The sequence below is a fragment of the Xenopus tropicalis genome, chromosome 9 (genome assembly GCF_000004195.4).
Source record: "Xenopus tropicalis strain Nigerian chromosome 9, UCB_Xtro_10.0, whole genome shotgun sequence".
Classification (NCBI taxonomy): Eukaryota; Metazoa; Chordata; class Amphibia; order Anura; family Pipidae; genus Xenopus; species Xenopus tropicalis.
This window is the reverse complement of record NC_030685.2, coordinates 58,566,203-58,588,391: the sequence shown is the minus strand read 5'-3', so window position 1 is coordinate 58,588,391 and position 22,189 is coordinate 58,566,203. Positions and strand designations below refer to the sequence as shown.

Here is a 22,189-nt window from a genome sequence, read left to right as displayed (position 1 = left end):
GGGTAAAAGTCTTCTCTTGCACACAGTACAGTAGAATGTATAGCTGTTCATAATTCTTTTGTAGTTGGCCCTTGATAGTACCTCATGCATGCAGCAGCTTTTTTTTAAAGGGATCAGCCTTTCCTTTCTCTCTTACAGTATCTCAGGCAATAACCATAACTCAAATGTACTCCCTCAACCTATTAACCTGTATTTACTTGGTTTTGAAGATTAGCAAATTGTTTGTTCATCATTAAAAATATGTATGTACTGTATATGTAGTACCCAATACTAACACAAGCTCAACCAAAAAGTAATGGCAAGGTCTAAATATTAAGCATATAACAATAATCAAATAATAATAATAATCAAACAGGCAGCACTCACAGCCCTTTATTAACTAAATAAGTCAGGAGGCAGTACTTTATATCATGAGTGTATTATCAATACAAAGGTACTATACATATGGTAAATTGTTTCTTATGAAAAGTGCTGATTGACTAATGACTTTGGGCTTTTTGTACTCCCTGTCTCAAAAGAAACAACTACAAGCCTTCTGTTGTAAAGTTTAGAGCAGCATCAGACCAAAATACAAAATTGTTTTCAGTATCTTGCATTCTATCTGTAAAAATAGCCCCTTTATTAGAGCTCCCTATAGATCCTCTAAGGTCCCTGTCCCTGTTTCAAATGAGGGGTGGGCATGTCCTGACAGTCCCTGACAGAAGCACAGTAGGAGGGGCATAGCCAATCACAGTCCTGCAGTCACACAAGAAAAGACAGGCTTCAGTTCCCCATCAGGTCAGCCTAGCTGCTGATTGTTCCTATCCTCCAGTGCAGTGTGTAAATTATGTATAGTGTTAATTTTTATTGTATTTTCTGTGTATCAAAGGAATCTTTTCTTCATCAATTCTTTCTTAATTGCAGGTTTGGTCACTGGTCCTCATTTTATGGCCTGTGGTCATATTTGTAATAATTGCAATCACCCGTGCAAAATTTTCTGGAGATATCCAGCCAAACTGTAAGTATTATATGGATAAACAAAATAATTTAATTTACTTAAGTGTGCATGAAAATGTGATGTGATTAGTCTTTTTCCCACAATACTATATATTATCCAAGAATTTCAAAATAATTGAATGATATAAAGTTAAATGAAAAAATGTATACATTTTATGGTAACATGGGCATTCGGCTATTGGGCCTCAAGATATGCTTTTATGCGACCACTTAATGTATAACATGTGATGGGCTCAGATTTGTGTGCATTTGTGCCCCTAGCACTCTCCTGCAATAGTGGGGCAGACCCTATAGACAGTTGGCATACATCTTAAACTGTAAGAAAAGGTTTAAAAGGAGACACACACAGAAATTATAATGCAGTCAGGGTGATTTCTGACAAAGGGATTGTATTCCCCATTGACACACTGATGCACAGGTGGCCCCCATAAATGGGGTAAGTGACACACGGGGAGAGATTAGTCGGCATGTGACAAATCTTCGTTGTCACGGGCGAATAATCTCCCCACAATGCCATCCCACTGGCTAGAATGTGAATCGCCGGTGGGATGGCATACGCGTAGCTACAATTTCCAGAAGTCGGCCGAAGTTGCCTTGAGAGTAAACTTTGGGCGACTTCAGCAAATTGCGGCGCTGTGTATGCCATCCCACCGGCGATGTACATTCTAGGCGGTGGGATGGCATTGAGGGGAGATTAGTCGCCTGTGACAACGAAGATTTGTTGCGCGGTGACTAATCTCCCCGTGTGTCACTGCCCTAAGCTGCTTTATGTCACACGTGTAGCTTCTTTAAAACTTTTTGTTTCTAGCTTGCTTCACCTATATGGGAAATCTTTAGGGACATACCAGGTCCATCACTTGATGTACTGTGGCAAGCTTTATTTTTAATGTCTTGCTGCAGCTCTTTCCTGTTCTAGATTTAAATGAAAAGGTTTACATTTTTTGCAGTTTTAGGAACAGCTACACCAAACGTGTATTGCCAGCTGGTTAAAGTACAGGGCATGTTAGTTGTGGGTAAAAAAAGAGCAAAATGATTAAGTAAGTTTTAAAATTGTATAAATGTTATAGATCTGAAACAGAGCAGGAATACTAGCTCCTCTTGTTTCATAGAATGCGTCTATGAAACAATATAAAGACTGACGAACTTATCATGTATAAAAACTTATATATACTGTATATATACACTGTACAAACATATATAATTATGAATCCTGCAATAGAGGTTGTAGCAATTGGTGGTAAGCTTAATTCAGTTTGTTGCATGATATAAGCCAACATTTCAGGGCCGCTATGCACTTAATTTAATTTAGTGTTGAGCCATACCTGGTTTAATCCTTATTATTTATACAGTTTTTGTATATCATGAATGTAATATATTTGGTTATTTTGCTTCTTTTTTGTGTGTCAGTTTTAATTAGCACAATACACATTCTGTGGTAGAACTGTGGGTTCTGAAAAGGGTCCATACTTCCCATTTAGTATAATATGTTAGTGAATCAGATCCTATATGCTTTATTATCCTAATGTATTATATTAACATCAGCTTCTATGTGAACTGGGGGAGTACAGACAGGATGAATTTTGGTCTAGATTCTGAGAAGGGAGAGAACAGCAGGGTAGACTTTGAGCTTTGAGGTCTTTCAGCTGTTATCTTTGATAATTCCTAATTAACAATTTCTGCTAATTTATGATTCTTTATGATTTTTTTTTTTTTTGCACCAAACAAATGAAATAACATTATGGTCATTATTACCCAGGGGTTCAACCACTTGCACATTTGCTATACATTCTTGGTCATTAGAGATCCAGTACAGCATGGTTTCTTGTTGGATCCTCAACAACCTGTGACAGAAAGTTGTCATGCAACAAGTTTATAAACTTTTCCCCATTTACTGTCCTGGCAGTACTATTGCCCCAGTCAATATCAGGATAATTAAAATCCCCCATTATTATTCTTGCCCCAAACTAGCAGCCTTTTCTATTTGCAACAGGATCTGAGCCTCTTCCTCTTCACTTACATTAGGGGGGTCTATAGAATTCCCCTTCCATTAATTTGCTGGGCTCTTTACTATCTGTAAAAAGCTCAACCTATGGGACTTCAGCTTCTTTACTTAGCATCATGACTTCCTCCTTTATAATGGCTTTAAATCCTGCTTAAAGGAAAACTTTACCCCCAGAATGAATACTTAACTAACAGATAGTTTATATCATATTAAGTGACCTATTTAAGAATTTTACCCCACTGGAATATATATATCAGTAAATATTGCCCTTGTACTTTAATCTTGAGTCACCATTTAGTGATGGGCTGTGTGCTCCCTCAGATATCACATGACAGGAAATAATGCAGCTCTTACTGTAACAGGAAGTAGTGTAGAATAAAGGGCAGAACTCTGTCCATTAATTGGATAATGGGGCCTAGCATGTATGTGTGTCCTTGGTTTGTTTGTGTGCACTGTGAATTGTATGATCCCAGAAGGCGGCCCTTAATTTTAAAAATGGCAGTTTTCTATTTAGGATTACCCAATGGCACATACTACTGAAAAAATATATTTCAATGAAAATGGTTTATTTAGATGAAGCCGGGTTTTACATATGAGCTTGTTTGTACAGTATATTTTTATAGAGACCTACATTGTTTGAGGGTATAGTTTTCCCCCTATACTAACTGCCCAGTCATGTGACTCATTCAACTACAACTACATAATATTTCCTCTCCAGTACCAGCACCTCCAGCACACATACCCCTGTCATTATCAGTACCCCCACGCAAGTCTCCTCTCCTATTTTCCTTTCCTATGCCCACTACCCCATCTAATGTGTCATCCACAGAATCACTCACTGAACCCTCCCCCCATGCCTAGTTTAAAACTTCCTCCAACCCTTTAGCCATTTTCTCCCCCAAAGCAGCTGCACCATTATCTTTGAGTTGCAGCCAATCCCTGGCAAAGAGCATTCAGCCAATTGAAAAATCAGCCCAGTTCCCCAGAAACCCAAACCCTCACCCTCAACTTTTTGCCTAGTTTTTTAAAACCACAATTATGTTATTCAAGTATGGTTAGTGTAGCTTCAAAACTGTAAGTCTGGCAGCAGTTTGAATATCTCTCCTGTCAAAGTCAATTGAAAAATTGGGGAGTTCGGAGCGGCGCCACAAAAAGACGGAGGGCGGAATCGCTTAGAAAAGCACAAGCAACCTGTTGTACCCCTAAATATGTAGCAGGAGAAGCATTTAGAAAATGGGGGCACTAAGAATAAGAAGAAGAAAAAGAAGATTAAGAATCAGAAAAATAAGCTGAAGTCGAAGAACAGTATGTTGGTTTTTTAAACCAACATAATAATAATCATAATAATAATATAAGATTTATGTAATCAAATATAATGTTGACTCTTTTCTCTCATAAACCCCTCTAATTGTGTGGCAAATAAAAGCTTAGGAGTGGTTCAGTCAAAGAGAATAAAAGTAGCTGCCCACTAGAATGTCACTGAGCAAGTCCGGGGATTGATTTCATACCGATCTGACATTGCACATGGCAAATCAAGAACGTCATATATGTATCCAGTAACTTGCATACAGCTCAGATGTTTTGTTATACAAAGCCTTGCAGGCTGCAGGTGAGTTCAGTAACAGGCTACAAGGTAATCAGGCTATACAAGCCTCTCCCTGAAGTCTTTGCACTAATATATATATACCCTCTATGTAAAAAAACAAAAAAAAACAGGCACTCTGATATTCTCTAGTCCCTAGACCCTCTTGATCTCGCATAACATTTCCTCTCATTGCTGGGGAAAAATCAAGCAACGCATTTAAAAGCATTCTGGTTAGGGTTTTCGCCTGTTTTAAACTGGTTTTTACACAGGCTGTCCAGTTCAAAACTGGCTGAATAGTTTCCACATCATAGGCTTCATCACTGTTTGCCCCTAAACACCATCTTTTTTCAGGCAACAAAGGTGGAAACTCTAACTCTAGGGCACAGAAGAGAATTGCCCATAGGTATCAGCTTACTGTAATTACAGGTGCTTTACACTGAGAAAAGCCCTCATATTCACTGCCTTTCCCACTTGGAATGCACCCTTTCATGCATAACTTTATATGACCTACAGTGTACAGGACCTGAGATGCAGACTAAAAGTTGGTATTAAATATGTGTAGGGATACTTTAACAGAGTAAAGGGGGTCATACACTAGCAGATTTAAGCTGCCGATTTGGGCCCTTCAGACTGATTCTGCAGTTTTTCTGCCCATGTATGGGACCCTCCAACGAGTTTACCTGACCCATATCTGTCCGAATATCAGCTGCACCTTTAATGGGTGAATATCCTCAAGAAATAGCATGAAAGTTTGTAACTCATTTTACATGATAATCCACATGTATGTGTAACATTTATTACAGTATCCACACTGATAAACAGTTAAATAAACCTAGGGACAGATTTATCAAAATGTGAGATTAGAGTTCACCATAGAAAAACTCACCCACTGTCTATTCATTCCTATGGGATTTTTAGAAGCATATTTATCCAATGGTGAACTCTAACATCCACTGGAGAGCCAAATGTGTTCTGTGTTGTTTATTGGTTTAGAGTCACGTGATAAGGTTACCAGCTCCATCTAGAGGCCAGGTACACCAATTACATATGCAAAGAAATTCAGGGAAATTACCACAGGGTTTATCCGCATAACACAAAAAAAATACGTATAGTATATTTATGTATCAAAGACGTTAGTCATAGTCCTTTTAGAACTCTAACATTCACCCATTGATAAATTCAATTCTAAAAATCCCATAGGAATGAATAGACAGTTGGTGAGTTTTTCTGTGGTGAACTGTAATCTCACATTTTGATACATTTGCCCCCTAGTCTTCAGCAACCAATAAGCCTCTCCCAATATCATTAATACTGAGCAAAGCACTGCTGTATTTGTTTGTTTTTAAGCATTTTTTTTCTCAAGCTGCTAAAATGATAACACTCCCCCTCTTGTTTAAAGGGGCAATTATTTCTATAATTTCCTGGACAAAGATTTAAAGGAGAAGGAAAGGCTAAGTCACTTGGGGGTGCCAAAATGTTAGGCACCCCCAAGTGACTTAGATCGCTTACCTTTTACCCCGGGCTGGTGGCCCTGTACGGAGAGAACAGCACTAGCCCGGGGTAGCAGCGATCACTTCCTACTTCCTATTCGCTTGCGGGCACATGCGCAGTAGAGTGAAAAGCCGAACTTAAACAAGAAAGTCGGCTTTTCACTCTGCTGCGCATGCGCCCGCCCACGGATTTCGCCGGCAGAAGAAAAAGGAAGGAGGAAGCACTCGATAAAGGTACCCTGGGCTGGTGCTGTTTTCTCCTAACAGGGGCACCAGCCCGGGGTACAAGGTAGGCGATCTAAGTCACTTGGGGGTGCCTAACATTTTGGTACCCCCAAGTGACTTAGCCTTTCCTTCTCCTTTAATATTTGTTGCTAGGCAATTTTATGTTACCTATATTTACAATAAGACATTTTGCATTGTTAATAACAATGTCATTAACATGACGGCTGCTTTTGGTTGCCTACACCTTATTGCCACTTCCATGCTCAGTGTCGAACTGAGATGCCAGGGGACCCCAGGAAACCTTGAACCATATGCCCACTTTCTAAACTATTATTTCTCCTCTCCTCCCTCAACCTCTTTATTATCCAAGTCTCTTTTCTCTATCCTTTTATCTCTTTTTCCCAAACAGAAATAGGGAATGACAATGCAATTGGCCAAAAAGTTACAAGCAAGAGGGCCCGCAGACTCCTGGGCCCACCTGAAGTTTTCCTAGTAGCCTGTTGGGCCAGTCCGACACTGTTCCAGCTAGTTACCAGTAAAAGGATTAGGGATGCACCAAATCCAGGATTCAGTCTAAATCCTAAAAATCACGTGACTTTTTGTCACGTAAACACAGTTGAATTTTTTTTTAACCCTTCCGAAACTGAATTTGCATATGCTAATTAGGATTGAGATTCGGTTCAGTATTCGGCCAAATCCTATACGAAGGATTCGGGGGGTGCGGCCGAATCTGAAAAAGTGTTTAGGGATTCGGTGCATCCCTAAAATGGATTAGCACAGACAAGATACAAACTGGGTCACTATCACTTTATATAAACTAGGGGGGGCTCTAATAGAAATATATTGTTAAGGTTTCTATTGCATTCATATGCTTTATGGTAAGTTTTATCTGTAATCAATTAACCTGAATGTATCTTTTTAAAGGGTGTGGGCGGAAACCAGAAAAGTTAGGGCAAACACAATCAATTCCCCTAGGACCCCAGGATTGGCAGGCACTGTGCTGCCCCAGGTTCGAATACAGGGAACATAAATATGAACAAAGCTTATGAAACAAGCACTCAGAAAAGGATTTATATACCTGTTGCTATTGCTGCTGAAATACAGGTGAACAGGATGTTCTTGCTTGTAGTTTTACTGCAGCTGCTATAATGGCAAATAAAATGATTTCCACCCTGAATAAAATTACACAAATTGTTATATTCTCCATAAAACTGTTAATAGAGCGCTAGAACAATGAAATAATATGTCGCTGCTTAACCTTCTGCAGAGAAAAGATGGTTGAATTAATTATGCATTTTAATTACTATTATCTATCCAGAAAAAACACTGTACTGTATGAAAGGAGTTCCAGGAGACTCACCATAACAGTATAGGGCTCCCAAGCCACAGGGTTAAAAATACTGCTGTTCTATAAAAAGCTGGTCTGACCAGTGCAGCAAGATGCATATAAAGTTGAATGAGCATTTATACTAGACCCGCAGCATTCCTGGCATAGATGTGAATACTAAAATCATGCAGCCAGGCCCGGATTTGTGGCGACACAAAGGCCCGGGCCTAGGGCAGCACAAACACAGGGGCAGCATGCCGCCCCGCCACAGGCAAATTTTCAAATTTTGCTCCCATACGGAGCAATGGGGACATCTCCCCACTGCTCCATATGGGAGTCTTAAGTTTGGCGCTTAGAGGTTTGTGCTGGGGGGGGGCTTGTTCGCGCATGTGCATTCGCGTGGCAGGGGCACGATAGGGGGGCACCCCCAGTATAAATCCAGTGCTGCATGCAGCCACTGTAGTAATTAAGGTTTCTTTGGAAAATGTCTTTCAGGGTGCAACATTCTTTAAAAGGCGATCATTGCATTGTACATTTTATTGAGACTGTCTTGGAACTGGTGCAGGTTTTGCAAAGTTAACAGCTTTTTTTAGTGAGATATTTTATGGTTCATAAAGCCTATATTAAACATGCAGGAAAAAATTGTTTCCTCACAAAAAAAATGAATTTGCATTGCGCATGTTTCCATAAACATGTTGTGCTACATTGCCCCATAAGAGTCCCAAAGCTGTGATCCATTACATTCTGTGACAGAATCCACAATGTATACAGTTCAGAGGGGCTTTGACCAGAAGCTCTGCTAGGCATGAAGATGGAAGGTTTATAGCACTTTCTGATGGATTAAATAGGAAGGAAGGACCTTCATTTTCATCCTTTTTAGGTGTCATCCAAGCTTTTATTCAGTCAATGAAGTTCCTAGTTTGATCTATGCTGGCCTCAATCATCAAAGACTTTAAGAAACAGGTACCACTCTATTTAACCACCCTAATCCCCAAGTACACCCCCAGACGTAACCTTCGCGCTACACATGACCTCCTTCTCTCCTCCTCACTCATCACCTACTCTCACTCTCGCTTTCAGGACTTCTCACGCGCTGCACCGATCCTCTGGAACGCCCTTTCCTGTCCCATTACGCACTGCCAGACTCTCCAAGCCTTTAAACGATCTCTTAAAACTCTCCTTTTCACTCAAGCCTATAACCTAAACCCCCCAAACATTCACTAACCACTGGTTTTCACCTCTCACTCTGCACTTATTGTCACTTTACACAACTACATGAACTCCAACGCCATCCTAGGTACCCTGACCTTATTTCTCACCCGCCCCTTTTAGAATGTAAGCTCTTGCAAGCATGGCCCTCCCCCTAGTGTCTCTGATCCTCATCCAATATAACCGCAAACCATTTTTGTGAATTGTTTATATGTACAGGTTATCTGTTATGTCTTTTGTGCCCCTCTATTCTGTAAAGCGCTGCGTAAATTGATGGCGCTGTATAAATAATAATAATTAAATAAACCTAGGATTGTTTTGCCACCAATTTATGCAGCTTAGTCACCAACAAGTACAAGTGTCCCCAACAGATCCCCCTTTCCTTCCCCCCATGTAATACTCCCAATACATTACTGCAGTTAATTTCTAAATTGCACTTTTGTCTTTTTTCAGAATGTAAAAATTGTGGAAGCCTTGGGTAATGTCATGGTATAATAATAATAATAATAATAATAAAAATTAGGTAAATTAGGTAATTGCTGGGAATTATATAATTATATAATGATACTTAAAATGGTGTTAACCAATGGTTAACCTTTTTTTGTGGAGAAAAGCAGCCATACCACAGACGGTAACATCACACAAGGAAATAGGTTATGTGTTCTGTCTCCTCAGTGCAGAAAAAAGCTGTGCACAGATCATTTTCCTCAAAGGATAAAAGTAATTAACATGAAAATGCCACACCTACATATTTGTTACCTGGAATCTTGGCACTGGGACAGCTGATGCTAATGTTACTGGAAATGAATACGCTTTCTGTTACAATGCTTTTAATTCATGTGTTCCTGCCAGGTCATATAGTAATATATAGGGTTGCCATACCATGAAGATAATTTATGTTGTTTATGTTGTTAAATCAGGCAGAACCCCTTCCTTATATGGACTACAGACTGGTCTGTTTTGCAAGATACACACGCATTGTAGATTTGCTAAGTGCCTTTAATGCAAATCACTTTGCATTTTCTACTAAGGCCATATTATTACGATAAGCGTTGAAAATTACTTCCTAGATGTCCTCTTCAGTCACTCTCACTTACCTTCAAAAGGGAGCTCAGTCTCAGTCTTATTAGCACAAGTGGACACATAAAGGAGAATATAATTAGGGCTATGGCAGGATTACTTTCTGAACGATATAAAGACTACCATGCAGTGACCTGTAATTAAAAGCTCACAAACAACATCCGGAAAATTGCAGCTTTCTCAAATACGTAAAAAAACAAATACTGTGTGATCATGTTAGTAATTTATTACCCAGTCAATGGTGGCAACTAGTGATGAGCGAATCTGTTCCGTTTTGCCGAAAAATTCGCGAATCTTTCAAAAGATCCGCGAAACGACGAAAAATTCGCGAAACGGCGAAAATGGCGTGCGACAAAAAAAATTGTCGCCCGCGGCTATTATTTTGTCGCGCGGCTATTGTTTCGTCGCCCGTGGCTATTGTTTCATCGCGCAGCTATTGTTTCGTCGCCCGCGGCTATTGTTTCGTCGCCCACGGCTATTGTTTCGTCGCGCGGCTATTAATTTGTCGCCCGCGGGTATTATTTTGTCGCACGGCTATTGTTTCATCGCCCGCGGCTATTATTTTTTCGCGCGGCTATTGTTTTGTCGCGCGGCTATTATTTCGTCGCCCGCGGCTATTATTTTGTCGCGCGGCTATTGTTTCGTCGCCCGAGGCTATTATTTTGTCGCGTGGCTATTATTTCGTCGCCCGCGACTATTCTTTTTTACGCCGGCAACAATTTTTGGACGTGCGGCGAATTTTTCCGCTGCAAAATTTTTCATCCATTTCGCAAAACAATCCGCCAATGGCGAAAGGCGGAAATTCGCCGCGAATCCATGCCTGGCGAAACTTTTCGCCCATCACTAGTGGCAACCAAAGATAGATCCTTTTGCCTATTTGGTGCCTTTATGCCAGAACAGATGGTAGACTTTCATACTTCATCCCCCTTTATTTTCTTTGCTGTGTTGAAATAAAGAAAATATTATTCCAGGGCCATCAACAAAATCCTGGTTGAATAAAAAGAAACAATATTACAAATCTTATTCATCAGACAAAAAAAACACCTTTGCTGTAAACCTCAGTTGGCAATAAACAGGTAATCTGCAGAATGCTGAGTATATATATAATGCAAACTTTGGGGTTGTTCTATGAAGTGGTTATGATGGTTACATTTACAAAGCTCTTTTCCTCAATTTGTTACATCAGTATTGGCATTGCTTTAGAATTTCTTGACATTGCTTAGAATTTGTTAATTCCCTGAGGCTTTCCTGAAACTCTAACCTCACTCACCACTGCTCAAAGCACAATTTGATAAACTGATATAGGTATTTCTTAACTGTGCCTGTTCCTTAACAACCTTTCCTAATCATCAAAAACATTTTCCTGTAATGATTCCAAAATGCTGGGATTAGGATAGGCCAGCATTGCCTAGTCCAAATTTGAATAAATCTAGGACAATTTAAGAAAAAGCAAGACAACTGATTGCACTTAAAATGGCTTCAAAAACTTGTTTCAGGACCATAAAGGTTCAGATTGAAATTCAACAGGAAGTAAGCAGTGGCTGGATATTTCAAAATCTTGTAGTGCTCATTAACTCTTTGATTGACCAGTGAAATGTTATATACATATTCACTTTGCAGACCTTTCAAATACTGTACGGCTAATGATCAGCCAAGCTAACAGTCCCCCAGCTAACGGTGTGACCTGCGTAATGAGACAGTGTTGCACTTTCCTTTAGCTTGGGAGCTATAGAATATACATTTTTCTTTTAGTTCCAAAAAAAAAATCGAACCAATTCTCCCTGAATTCCATTTAAAATGTAAAATGCTTAAACCCAGCAATAAAGAATGATGTATTAGTTCCCCCACCAATGTAGTGATCGAGACATCATAATTAACAATATGTTGTTGGGTAACTTATTCATGTTTAGTTATGACAGCTACTAAATGATTTTTGAAGGACAAAGTATAATTAAAGAAATACTCGTTTTACTCATTTGACCTGTTAGAAACTGAACCCTCCATAAATCTCTCCCATTGTACAGTAACTGTAGCTTATTTCCAGTTTCAAGAGCTTAGTGCAGCTTGAGCCTCCCTGCTGTTAGCACAATGACTTTACTGTGCATTTTTAGCTTGCAAATATTACACTGTATTCAAACACCAGGAGTGTAAACATGGTGCTAATTACTCATTCAATTTGTCATTCTGTTTTAGGAAAAAATGTATTTAAGCCCTCAGTGACAATAACAGGTTGGACAGGATTCTAAATGAAGCATTCTTGTCTCTTGCGCTAAGTTCAGGTTCATTTGGATGTTGTTGCTTTTTCTGACCTATAGCTCCCAGCATGCTTTAGCCCTTGATACTGTGCTGAGAGATACAGTCTGGCAAGGCTGGTAATTGCAATCTTTGTGGTAACTTTGGTTCCTTTGGTATTCTTTTAGAGGGGTGGTTTACCTTTAACTTATGTAACGCTTTTCTGACCCAATTTACCAAACCCAGGCTAGTAGTGATAATGGGAGCATGGGTTACATTGCGACACTTAATACAAAGGGGTGAGCCTCCGCTATATGGGAGAATTAGATGGAGCTGAGGGTGTAGTTGAACTACAACTAGCTGAGGTGTGTAGTGCAAATAGAGAATAATGGACGCCAGAGGATTCTTGCTTAATAACTATGGTACAATTTATTGGACAAAGGCACAACTTTATAGTGCAGCAGGGTATACTCACAGACACAGCAGTGTATGATGTCACAGATAGTACAGCAGATGTGACACTTTAGGCACAGAATAACCCACTTGGAGGATGCACAGAGGATTAGTTGACACCTGAGATATAGACCTTTCAGAAGGGAGTGTTCCGGCCGACTGTGGTCCAGGGGAGAGCTCCTAACACTGGTACCTGGCGTCTAATAAAACCGGTCCCTAAAGAACGACTACAGAGCCGGGGTGGACTAAACCCTTTGTTACAACTCCTGGTTGGGGCTATAGACTGCCCTTACTAAATAAGCTGACTACAATCACCTCTCCTAGAGGGTGCTATAACAAATCTGTCTGTGCTGGCTTAACCTCGTTCACGGGGCCCTGTCCCCGACTTAGCACTAGGGTAGGTGGTCCCCTAGGGTACAAATGGCTTCTGGGCCTATGTTCTGGTCCAGGCTCAGTTGGGATCTGTCCAGAACACAGCATGCAGCCAAAAGAGGAAGACACTTCCTGGTGCAAGACACTATATAGTCTGGCACAAGGGGAGTGGTCAACCTGGCTAAACCTATAGAGGGCAGCCTAATAACAGTAACCTGAGATCAGAGGGCTCTGCCCTATAACAATACAGATAAGATAAGAATAAGGGATAACACCATAGGGAGCTTAACCCTATGGGTCCCTACATTCACCCGGGGGAAAATTCCATTCCGACCCGGCAATGGCAAATAACATTAATTTCACATTTCAAGAAATAACGTAGTGCATTGATTTAGTGCAAAAATACAGTACCCATACATCCGTTTCTGATACCCTCTCCTGAGGAGTATCCGGTACATTGGATAGCTGTAAATGAAAATTTTAAGGCACAGAAAATTTTAACTGTTTCGTTACTAGTTACGTTTCTGTAAACCATTTACAATACATGAGTGTCACTATGGATCACTCAGGCACTTACTTATATAGATCCTTGAGATACCTTCTGGCTCTGCAACAGAGGTATAACAGGCACAATACTTAGAAATCTTGAGTCACCTTCCTGCCCCTAAACAGTGGTGCTCAGGTACACACTTAGGTATTCTAGATATACCACCTGTAACCTGCAACAGGGATATAACAGATACACTTACACATGAGGATGATCCTGCCTTCATTCAGGGGTCCCCAGGCACATGCTTGGCTGTAAAGAAATTGTTATTGGGCACAATTTAAACTGTAATACATCCCCACCCATAAACTTTATTAAGTCCAGGCCTTCCACCCAAACCCAGTGTTCATGGATGTCTCAACATGCACTTCGTGGTGTGGATCAGGCAATGGGTTCTACTCTTAGATGAGGTAGATAAACATAGAAGTTGTAGTGGGATGGGGCGCAGCAGTCTTTTCTTGATCACCCAACTTAAACAAAACTTTACAGTCTCTCCTGAGGAATTTGGAGAGTCCCAAACTTTAAAGAACATAAATCCACCACTGTGGATAACTGGAGAAGATGAAGGGTCACCTCTATGGCGGCAAAACTGGCAGTCTCTTTAGAAGTGCCCAAATATGGTGGGTAAGCCCTTTAACAGCTAGGGAACGCTACCCACCTCCCACCCGGGGGAAAATCCCATCTGGTGAAGGGTATCCAAGCCGGCATGGGGTTTTCAATGCATGTTCCTGTCGAACTTTGCCTTTGTCACCTCGTAGGAGACATAATATGCAGGATGGGGCTTATCTATCTTGCCTCCACTGGGGAGGTCCGAGAGCAATGCAAAGTTCTTATCCTTTTCATACTTTCCACAGGATCTCACTCTGTGTTTCAGTATTGTGCGACCAAACCACCACTCCCGGGCAATGTTAGCCAGATAGTCAACATCCTGATGTCGTTTCTCTGGGGTCTTGGCAAGCAGCCCCCCAAATCCAATCTTCTCACGTCTGGAGATCTCACCATACAGCCACTCATCTAAGTGCTTCTCCACCTCATCATAAACCCACTCTGGGACGTAAGGCATGTAGAACTGCCAAAGTTCATACACTTTATTATTGATCAGTCTCTGGACCCGTGACACAGCCCTATACTTTTCAGGGTCTGCACGGCCTGGAGCCACCCAGCATGTTTCTTCTTTGCTGAAGGTGTAGTGAGGTGGTGGAGTATTTGGCAAAACAATGGCACCTTCTGGCCTACTCTGGGGTGGCCTTAGAGGTGCAGGTCTCTCTTCTCTCTGGGGGACAGTCTCCGCAGTACCCCCAAATACCATATTAGGCCAATCTGGCTTAGCACGGCGGCGATGTCCAGGGTATTCAGCTGGTATCCTAGACCCTGAGGATGAAGCAGCACTAGCCCTCTCTGGGGTTAAAGATCGTGCCCTCCCTCTGCCGGTGCAAAAACTTAAACGTTCCATTTTCTGGGATAGCTCAGTGTCCTTTTTGGCCCTGTTGTAAGGCCAAATGGCCTCTGATTTGGCCACTGAAGGGGGTGCTCCTTGCTCATCGTCACTGCTGGTAGGTGACAACAGGGCATCCCCAGATGATTCTGCTATTGGTGGGGTGGCAGGTCTAACCGGGCCTGCACTGGGGGTTGGTGTAGTAGGTGGAGGTGGCAGGCTTTCAACTGGTGAGGCGCCCTCCTTACATGGTGATGGGGACTCTATCCTCACTGTAGGCCCAACCCAGCAAGTGTTATTGCAGCCAGGGCATCTAGCTTGCACATCTCCCAGGGCCTGCTCGAATTCCTCATTACAGCAGCCACTGTATGGTACTAACCAGGTCTCCCCTTCTTCCCCACTCTTTTGGCCAAAAGTGCCCAGCCACACATACCTATGCTGGGGATTTGGACATTGCGTAGAGATGGCGCTGTCTGTGGCTTCCTGTTTTATTTTCACTGATTCAGTGATATCAGTAACGCCAGCCATCTTAAGGTTATGAGAGGGATTTTCCATAAAATAAATCACCCCGCAGCCGCAGCAGTGACAATCGGATCCCTTCTGTAATTGTTCCCAAACCGCTATGGCGGCTCTCAACCGGCCCCTAGGATCAATGTCCGGAATACTAAGGGTATGCTCTGCAAAATACTCTATCTGCAGCCGCAGTATAGGAGTAGCGTTTCCCACAATGTATCCGGCCCAGAACGCAGCCGCGTATGCTGGGTTACACCCGGGGGAACTATGGTAACTGCCGGGTTATCCGGTTAAAGGTAGTTGTCCCACAGCCGTGGGGTACTCACAATCCTAAGTCCTTCTCGGGGCCCCAGGTCGCAGCCGCGGTTCCTGGTTCCGGAAGGTATAAAGCCTCGGTCCCTTGTTGTACTCTCTGCAGCCGCAGAGATAAGCAGGGCAACCGAGATGAGGTAGCGATACCAGAGCTTTTAAGTGTACGCAGCCGCTGTACACTCTAACAGGCTGGAGCTCTTGTACCATGCGTCTTTCCTATTCAAGAGAGAGTCACAAGATGGCCGCCGTGAGGTCACGATCTCGTGAAATGGCCGCCAAAGTCTCACAAACAACCCGCCTCTCGCGGGATTTCGTAGGAAAGAGCGCCAAAATTTAGGGGCGGTGATTGACAACTCCGCCGACCAATGGGATTTTACGGGGGAAATCCTCAAGCCCGAACCCACGGCCAATTAGTACTGTGCTTTTACGAGCAGGACTGCAGGCGCCTTTTACCTAACGCGTTCGGCAGTGCCTGTCAGCAAATTTTAAAGCAACACACACACTTTTACTCAGCCCCTCAGGTAATGGCTCCGAAAATTTCAAAATGAATTTAACCCTTCGGGCCCCACGTTGGGCGCCATAAATGTAACGCTTTTCTGACCCAATTTACCAAACCCAGACTAGTAGTGATAATGGGAGCATGGGTTACATTGCGACACTTAATACAAAGGGGTGAGCCTCCGCTATATGGGAGAATTAGATGGAGCTGAGGGTGTAGTTGAACTACAACTAGCTGAGGTGTGTAGTGCAAATAGAGAATAATGGACGCCAGAGGATTCTTGCTTAATAACTATGGTACAATTTATTGGACAAAGGCACAACTTTATAGTGCAGCAGGGTATACTCACAGACACAGCAGTGTATGATGTCACAGATAGTACAGCAGATGTGACACTTTAGGCACAGAATAACCCACTTGGAGGATGCACAGAGGATTAGTTGACACCTGAGATATAGACCTTTCAGAAGGGAGTGTTCCGGCCGACTGTGGTCCAGGGGAGAGCTCCTAACACTGGTACCTGGCGTCTAATAAAACCGGTCCCTAAAGAACGACTACAGAGCCGGGGTGGACTAAACCCTTTGTTACAACTCCTGGTTGGGGCTATAGACTGCCCTTACTAAATAAGCTGACTACAATCACCTCTCCTAGAGGGTGCTATAACAAATCTGTCTGTGCTGGCTTAACCTCGTTCACGGGGCCCTGTCCCCGACTTAGCACTAGGGTAGGTGGTCCCCTAGGGTACAAATGGCTTCTGGGCCTATGTTCTGGTCCAGGCTCAGTTGGGATCTGTCCAGAACACAGCATGCAGCCAAAAGAGGAAGACACTTCCTGGTGCAAGACACTATATAGTCTGGCACAAGGGGAGTGGTCAACCTGGCTAAACCTATAGAGGGCAGCCTAATAACAGTAACCTGAGATCAGAGGGCTCTGCCCTATAACAATACAGATAAGATAAGAATAAGGGATAACACCATAGGGAGCTTAACCCTATGGGTCCCTACACTTACTTATCTGGTTGCTAGGGTCCAGTTTACCATATCAACCAGGCAGATGGTAAAATGAGAGACTGGAAGATAAATGACAATTCCTAGGGAGTCTCTTTTAGAGTGCCCTTGTTATGCCCTCACTGTCCTTGTTATGCTTATCAAGGCTCCATAGGTGCTTCCCAAATGGGAAAATGTTGTAAATCTCTGACTGATGCAAAAACACTGGTTCCCCTCTTATTCATTATTACTTATTTGCAGGCTACTTGGCTCCACGCAACCTGCAGAGCACAGGGATGATTCCCTTTCTTCAAAACTTCCTCTGCAACACAGACTCATCGTGTAACTACATAAGCTACCTGCCGAACACATCATCTACTACCACAAAAAGCAAGTAAGTGAAATGGTGTCTCTACATAACACAACTTTACTAATGCAAAAACAATGTTGTATGTAGGTAGTACCTCATTATAGACATAAGAATTAATATATTAACAAAACTTAGGGGGAGATTTACTAATCCACAAATCTGAATGGGCAAAAAAACCCAAAAAACTAAAATTTTGCGGCATTTTTCGTATTTTTGCGATTTTTTTCGTCGCCGTCGCAACTTCTTCGCGAATTGTCGCAACTTTTTCGTGGCCGTTACGACTTTTTCGCGAATTGTTGCAACTTTTTCTTATTGAGCGCTCGTAAATGGCGGTCAAACCTTTCCGACTTTGCATGATTTTGGAAGCCTCCCATAGGACTCAATGGCACTCTGCAGCTCTAACCTGGCCCAAGGAAAGTCACGATACTGAAGCTTGAATGAATCCGAAACTTTCGTACTTGGCGCGACAGAACGATTTTTTCGCGACGGCGGCGAAAAATGCCCGACAATATGCGAAAAAGTCGTGACGGCGATGAAAAAAATCGGAAAAATACCGATCATTACAAAAAAAAATGTATTCGGACGCTTTCGGTCCATTCGTGGATTAGTAAATCTCCCCCTTAGTGTAACTACATCAGAGGACACAAATGTATTGCAGCTCCCTCTCATATGTATTAATGCACATTTCCAGAAAAGGGATATTCTGCTTAACTGCCTAGTCAAGAGAAAATATTTTTTTTACAAGAAAGCAAAATGTATTAAAGATTAACACACATCATATATATTAAGTATCTATAAGCTGCAGATCACACAGCTGTACAAATGGTACACACAATACAACCCTCTGGTGGTGACTGGACATAAATAAGTAGAAAAAATACATTGACATATTCATAGTGCTCATAGAACCTTAACAAATGCAATAGCTACATAAAAACTAAATATAGTTCATTATAATTTCTTTGCACAAAACACAGGTATGTAATGAGAAACAAAATGGCCACTACCATATATTTTAATAAGGGGCGTAGTTGCATCTGTTTTATTTTAACATGCTGTTTGTTAAAGGAATACTGTTACGGGAAAACACATTTTTTTTTAAAACGCATCAGTTAATGGAGCTTTTCCAGCAGAATCCTGCATTGAAATCCATTTTTCAAAAACACAAATAGTAGTTATGAGCGAATCTGTCCCGTTTCCTTTCACCAAAAAAATTTCGCAACACCAGAAAAATGAGCGAAACGCTGGTACTGTGCTACTTTTTTATGCGACCACGCCTTTTTTGACGCAACCACAAGTTTTTGCAGCAAAATTTTGCCTATGGCAAAATGTGGAATTTTGTCACAAAACCATGCCTGCCAAAAAAATTCACTCATCATTAACAGATTTTTTTATATTTAATTTTGAAATTTCACATTGTGCTCTGATAAACATCAGTCACACTTTACTGCTGCGCTGCAAGTTGGAGTGATATCCCCTCCTCTCAGCAGCCGATCAGCAGAACAATAGGAAGGGAGCAAGATAGCAGCTCCCAGTAGACAGCACGAAATTTAAGTCTGGCTTGGGACTCCTCCAGTAACATGGGAGTAGGAGAAACAATGGGTTACCTGAAAGCAGTTTTAATGTGTAGCGCTGGCTCTCTCTGAAAGCTCAGACTCAGGCACAATGCATGGCTGCTTACACACTAATATTACAACTAAAAAAAATACATGTGTTAGTTCAAGAATACAATTTTAAATGGAAGAGAGAATTATTTGCCCTGTAAACAGTATCATTTAGAAATAAAAAGTAGACCATAAAAATCATGACAGTATCCCTGGAAGCAGCCAAATGGTCCTCTACGCTTCAGGCAGCAATGGGTTTAATATAGTATTACTGGCACAAAATTTCAACAATACTAAGCCTAAGCAGTTGTTTGAAAAATTAAAAATCACTTTTTATAAATGTTGGTTGCTAGGCTGCACTGCTTGCATTACAGGTATATGCAATAACTGTTGCCTTTTAAGCTATATTTTTTAGGAGCAGTCCCAAGGTTTTAAATGACCGGGTAGCCCTAAATGTATACTTACTAACAACCAGTTTGTAATTTGCTTTCATGTTGTAACTTTTCGCAGACTTGTCAAAACTAATTGATAGTTGGCTAATTTTGGCAGTGACACTGATACAACATCTACTCTATGTTTCTAAATGAGTCCAGAAGGCTGATTTTACTGATTTTCCTCAGGATCAAATTCAGCAAATTGTACCCTTTGGACCAATCCACAGAAGACCAAACTGCACAAGGTGCAAGGAAGCCCTGCAGTTAATGCATACCATGCACCCAATAACACTTACTAGCTTGCATGTTTGAATGACTAGCAAGCCAGGAGGCATCATGGGGCCACCTCCCTCCCACTCACTGCTGTCTCTTATGTATACAGGCACCTCTGAATCCACAGGAGGGTGCAGATGAACTGCTCTCTGGGAATCAGGAGCCAAGGCAGTAGTTGCTAAATACACAAATCAAGGCATTTTGCCCCCTGCCAATGTATAGTACCGTGAGGTTTAGAATAAAATATGTTATTACTATGTATGGTAAAATAACAAATATCAGACACTTGGATCAAGGCATCTTTGAAGACGTAATTCAAAGACCATTAAAATATGTAGACAAATTAAAAATCTGGTTCATCTATAACATACTTTGAAGATTAAATTTGCAAGTATCAAGAGATAGCAAGAAACCCCCAATTTGACTACTCAGTCTTGCTAGTGCATTCAGTATCTCTCTGGCCTTGAAAGGAGTGAACAAAGGTCCTGTCACTCATTTGATTTATGTCAAATTTTTTTCTCAGTTGTAATATTCACACTGTTTTGTTGCCAGTATACAAAAACGTTCAGTTGATTCTGGAGGGGGAGGAGGAGACTCAACATTCTTAATGAAAGCATCAGGCAACATATCAGCTTCATTGGGTATGTACTAGTTACCACCTTGTTAATCTTTGTTTGATTTATAGATAGAAAACCATGTGTAAACATAGATATTCCAATTATGACATTCTTAATATAGCCATACATGGGCAGATTTAAGCTGCCAATTTGGCCCCTTCAGTTTTTATTATTGGTGAAAGATTCACTTGTTTAGCAACCTCGCCAAACAAGCGGATCTTCAAATGCATAACCAGCTGTACAAAAGGTTACATTAACCAGTATTAAAAGGCTGTTCTGTACTCCCACTGATTGATCAAATTGCAAAGGTGACTTTAAACACCTGCTATAGATGAATGGAATTGTTGCACTTTTAGAAATATAACAAGCCGCAATGAATTGTTCAATGCTGTGCATAAAATAACTGTCATATTAAAAACATCGATAACATTGAATAATTATGCTTCTTCCACATAGGGCAAAAATCTGTCAACGTAACAAATCAAAATAACACAAGAACTACAAGTACTACTACAAGTACTACACAGGTAAACCATTATCATTCCGAGGGCAAGACAACACAACTGGTAATAGAAGCTGCAATCTTTTCTCCATGTCTAGAAACCCATAGCAACCAGGAAAATATTTGCTGTGATAATTCCAATCTAAAATAAAATATATATGGACTTTACTTACAAATAGTAAGTAAGAAGTACAAATAAGGAGTTTAACATAATGGTATAACTTGCACAGAAAATTAAATACAACAAACTCACTGCAGTCTACATGCCATTACTACTGCCAGTATAAATGTATTTTTTGGTTTACACCAAAGAAAATATAATACTGTTGTGGCACAATCTGTGCCTTAGGTTTCAGTCACTTTCTAACATAAATGAATACTGGTTGTACTCAGTCTGCTTATGTGTTTTGTTGACTGAGAAGAGTAAAAGGGAACTATTACAAAAGTAAAAATGCAACATAAACTTTTCCATGCAATGAGGCTTGCATTACATTTTTATTTTTATGATTGTTTCCCCTTTAAAGAAAAACTATTTTGTTTAGGATCTTATAGGGCTTTTGCAAATATTTCCTTGTTGTGTTGTAATTACTAATCATTTCTGAACTGTACTAGTGCCCACTGTAAGTCTGTAGGTTTATGGGAAGCTTGGCACTACTAATCCCAGTACTGTTTAATGGAGAATAGACATTGTATATTCACAATATAACCTTTCATTCCTTTATTCTACTGTTTCTAGATGGCAATACAGATGTTGCTTTCAGGAGATGTGAAGGGAGCTGTCTGCCTTTCTGCCATTTCATTATTGTCACCCAACAGCAGCTCCAAGGACCTCTGCAAAAACATTACATCATTGACACAGTTAATAAATCTCGCAATAAATCAGGTACCTCAAAATCCCTAGCAAACTAATGTTAGTCCATTTTAATGAACATCAGAGAAACAAAAAAAAATGTATATATGTTTGTGCTGTTTATTGTTAATAATAACTTTGCACTAGAACCAGCATGAGACTAGATAAACAGTTCTTTTGATAACAAATAGGTACAATGCAATCTCACTTTAAACTTGCAGTGCTTACAACAGTGGTCCCAAAAAATATTGGAATGTCCCCCACTTTGAAAACATA

At 41.0% G+C, this 22,189-nt stretch overlaps 1 protein-coding gene across 2 annotated transcripts in view; it reads left to right on the top strand.

The window, feature by feature from the left end:
• The window catches only part of abca12 (ATP binding cassette subfamily A member 12), a 102,295-nt gene that overhangs the window by 5,253 nt on the left and 74,853 nt on the right, over positions 1 to 22,189 (top strand). For both annotated transcript variants that reach the window (XM_031892984.1, XM_031892983.1), the window contains exons 2-6: positions 904 to 997; positions 17,525 to 17,657; positions 20,497 to 20,585; positions 21,018 to 21,088; positions 21,800 to 21,946. In XM_031892984.1, coding sequence (XP_031748844.1) covers positions 904 to 997; positions 17,525 to 17,657; positions 20,497 to 20,585; positions 21,018 to 21,088; positions 21,800 to 21,946 — 534 coding nt within the window. The remainder of the gene's footprint in view (positions 1 to 903; positions 998 to 17,524; positions 17,658 to 20,496; positions 20,586 to 21,017; positions 21,089 to 21,799; positions 21,947 to 22,189) is intronic.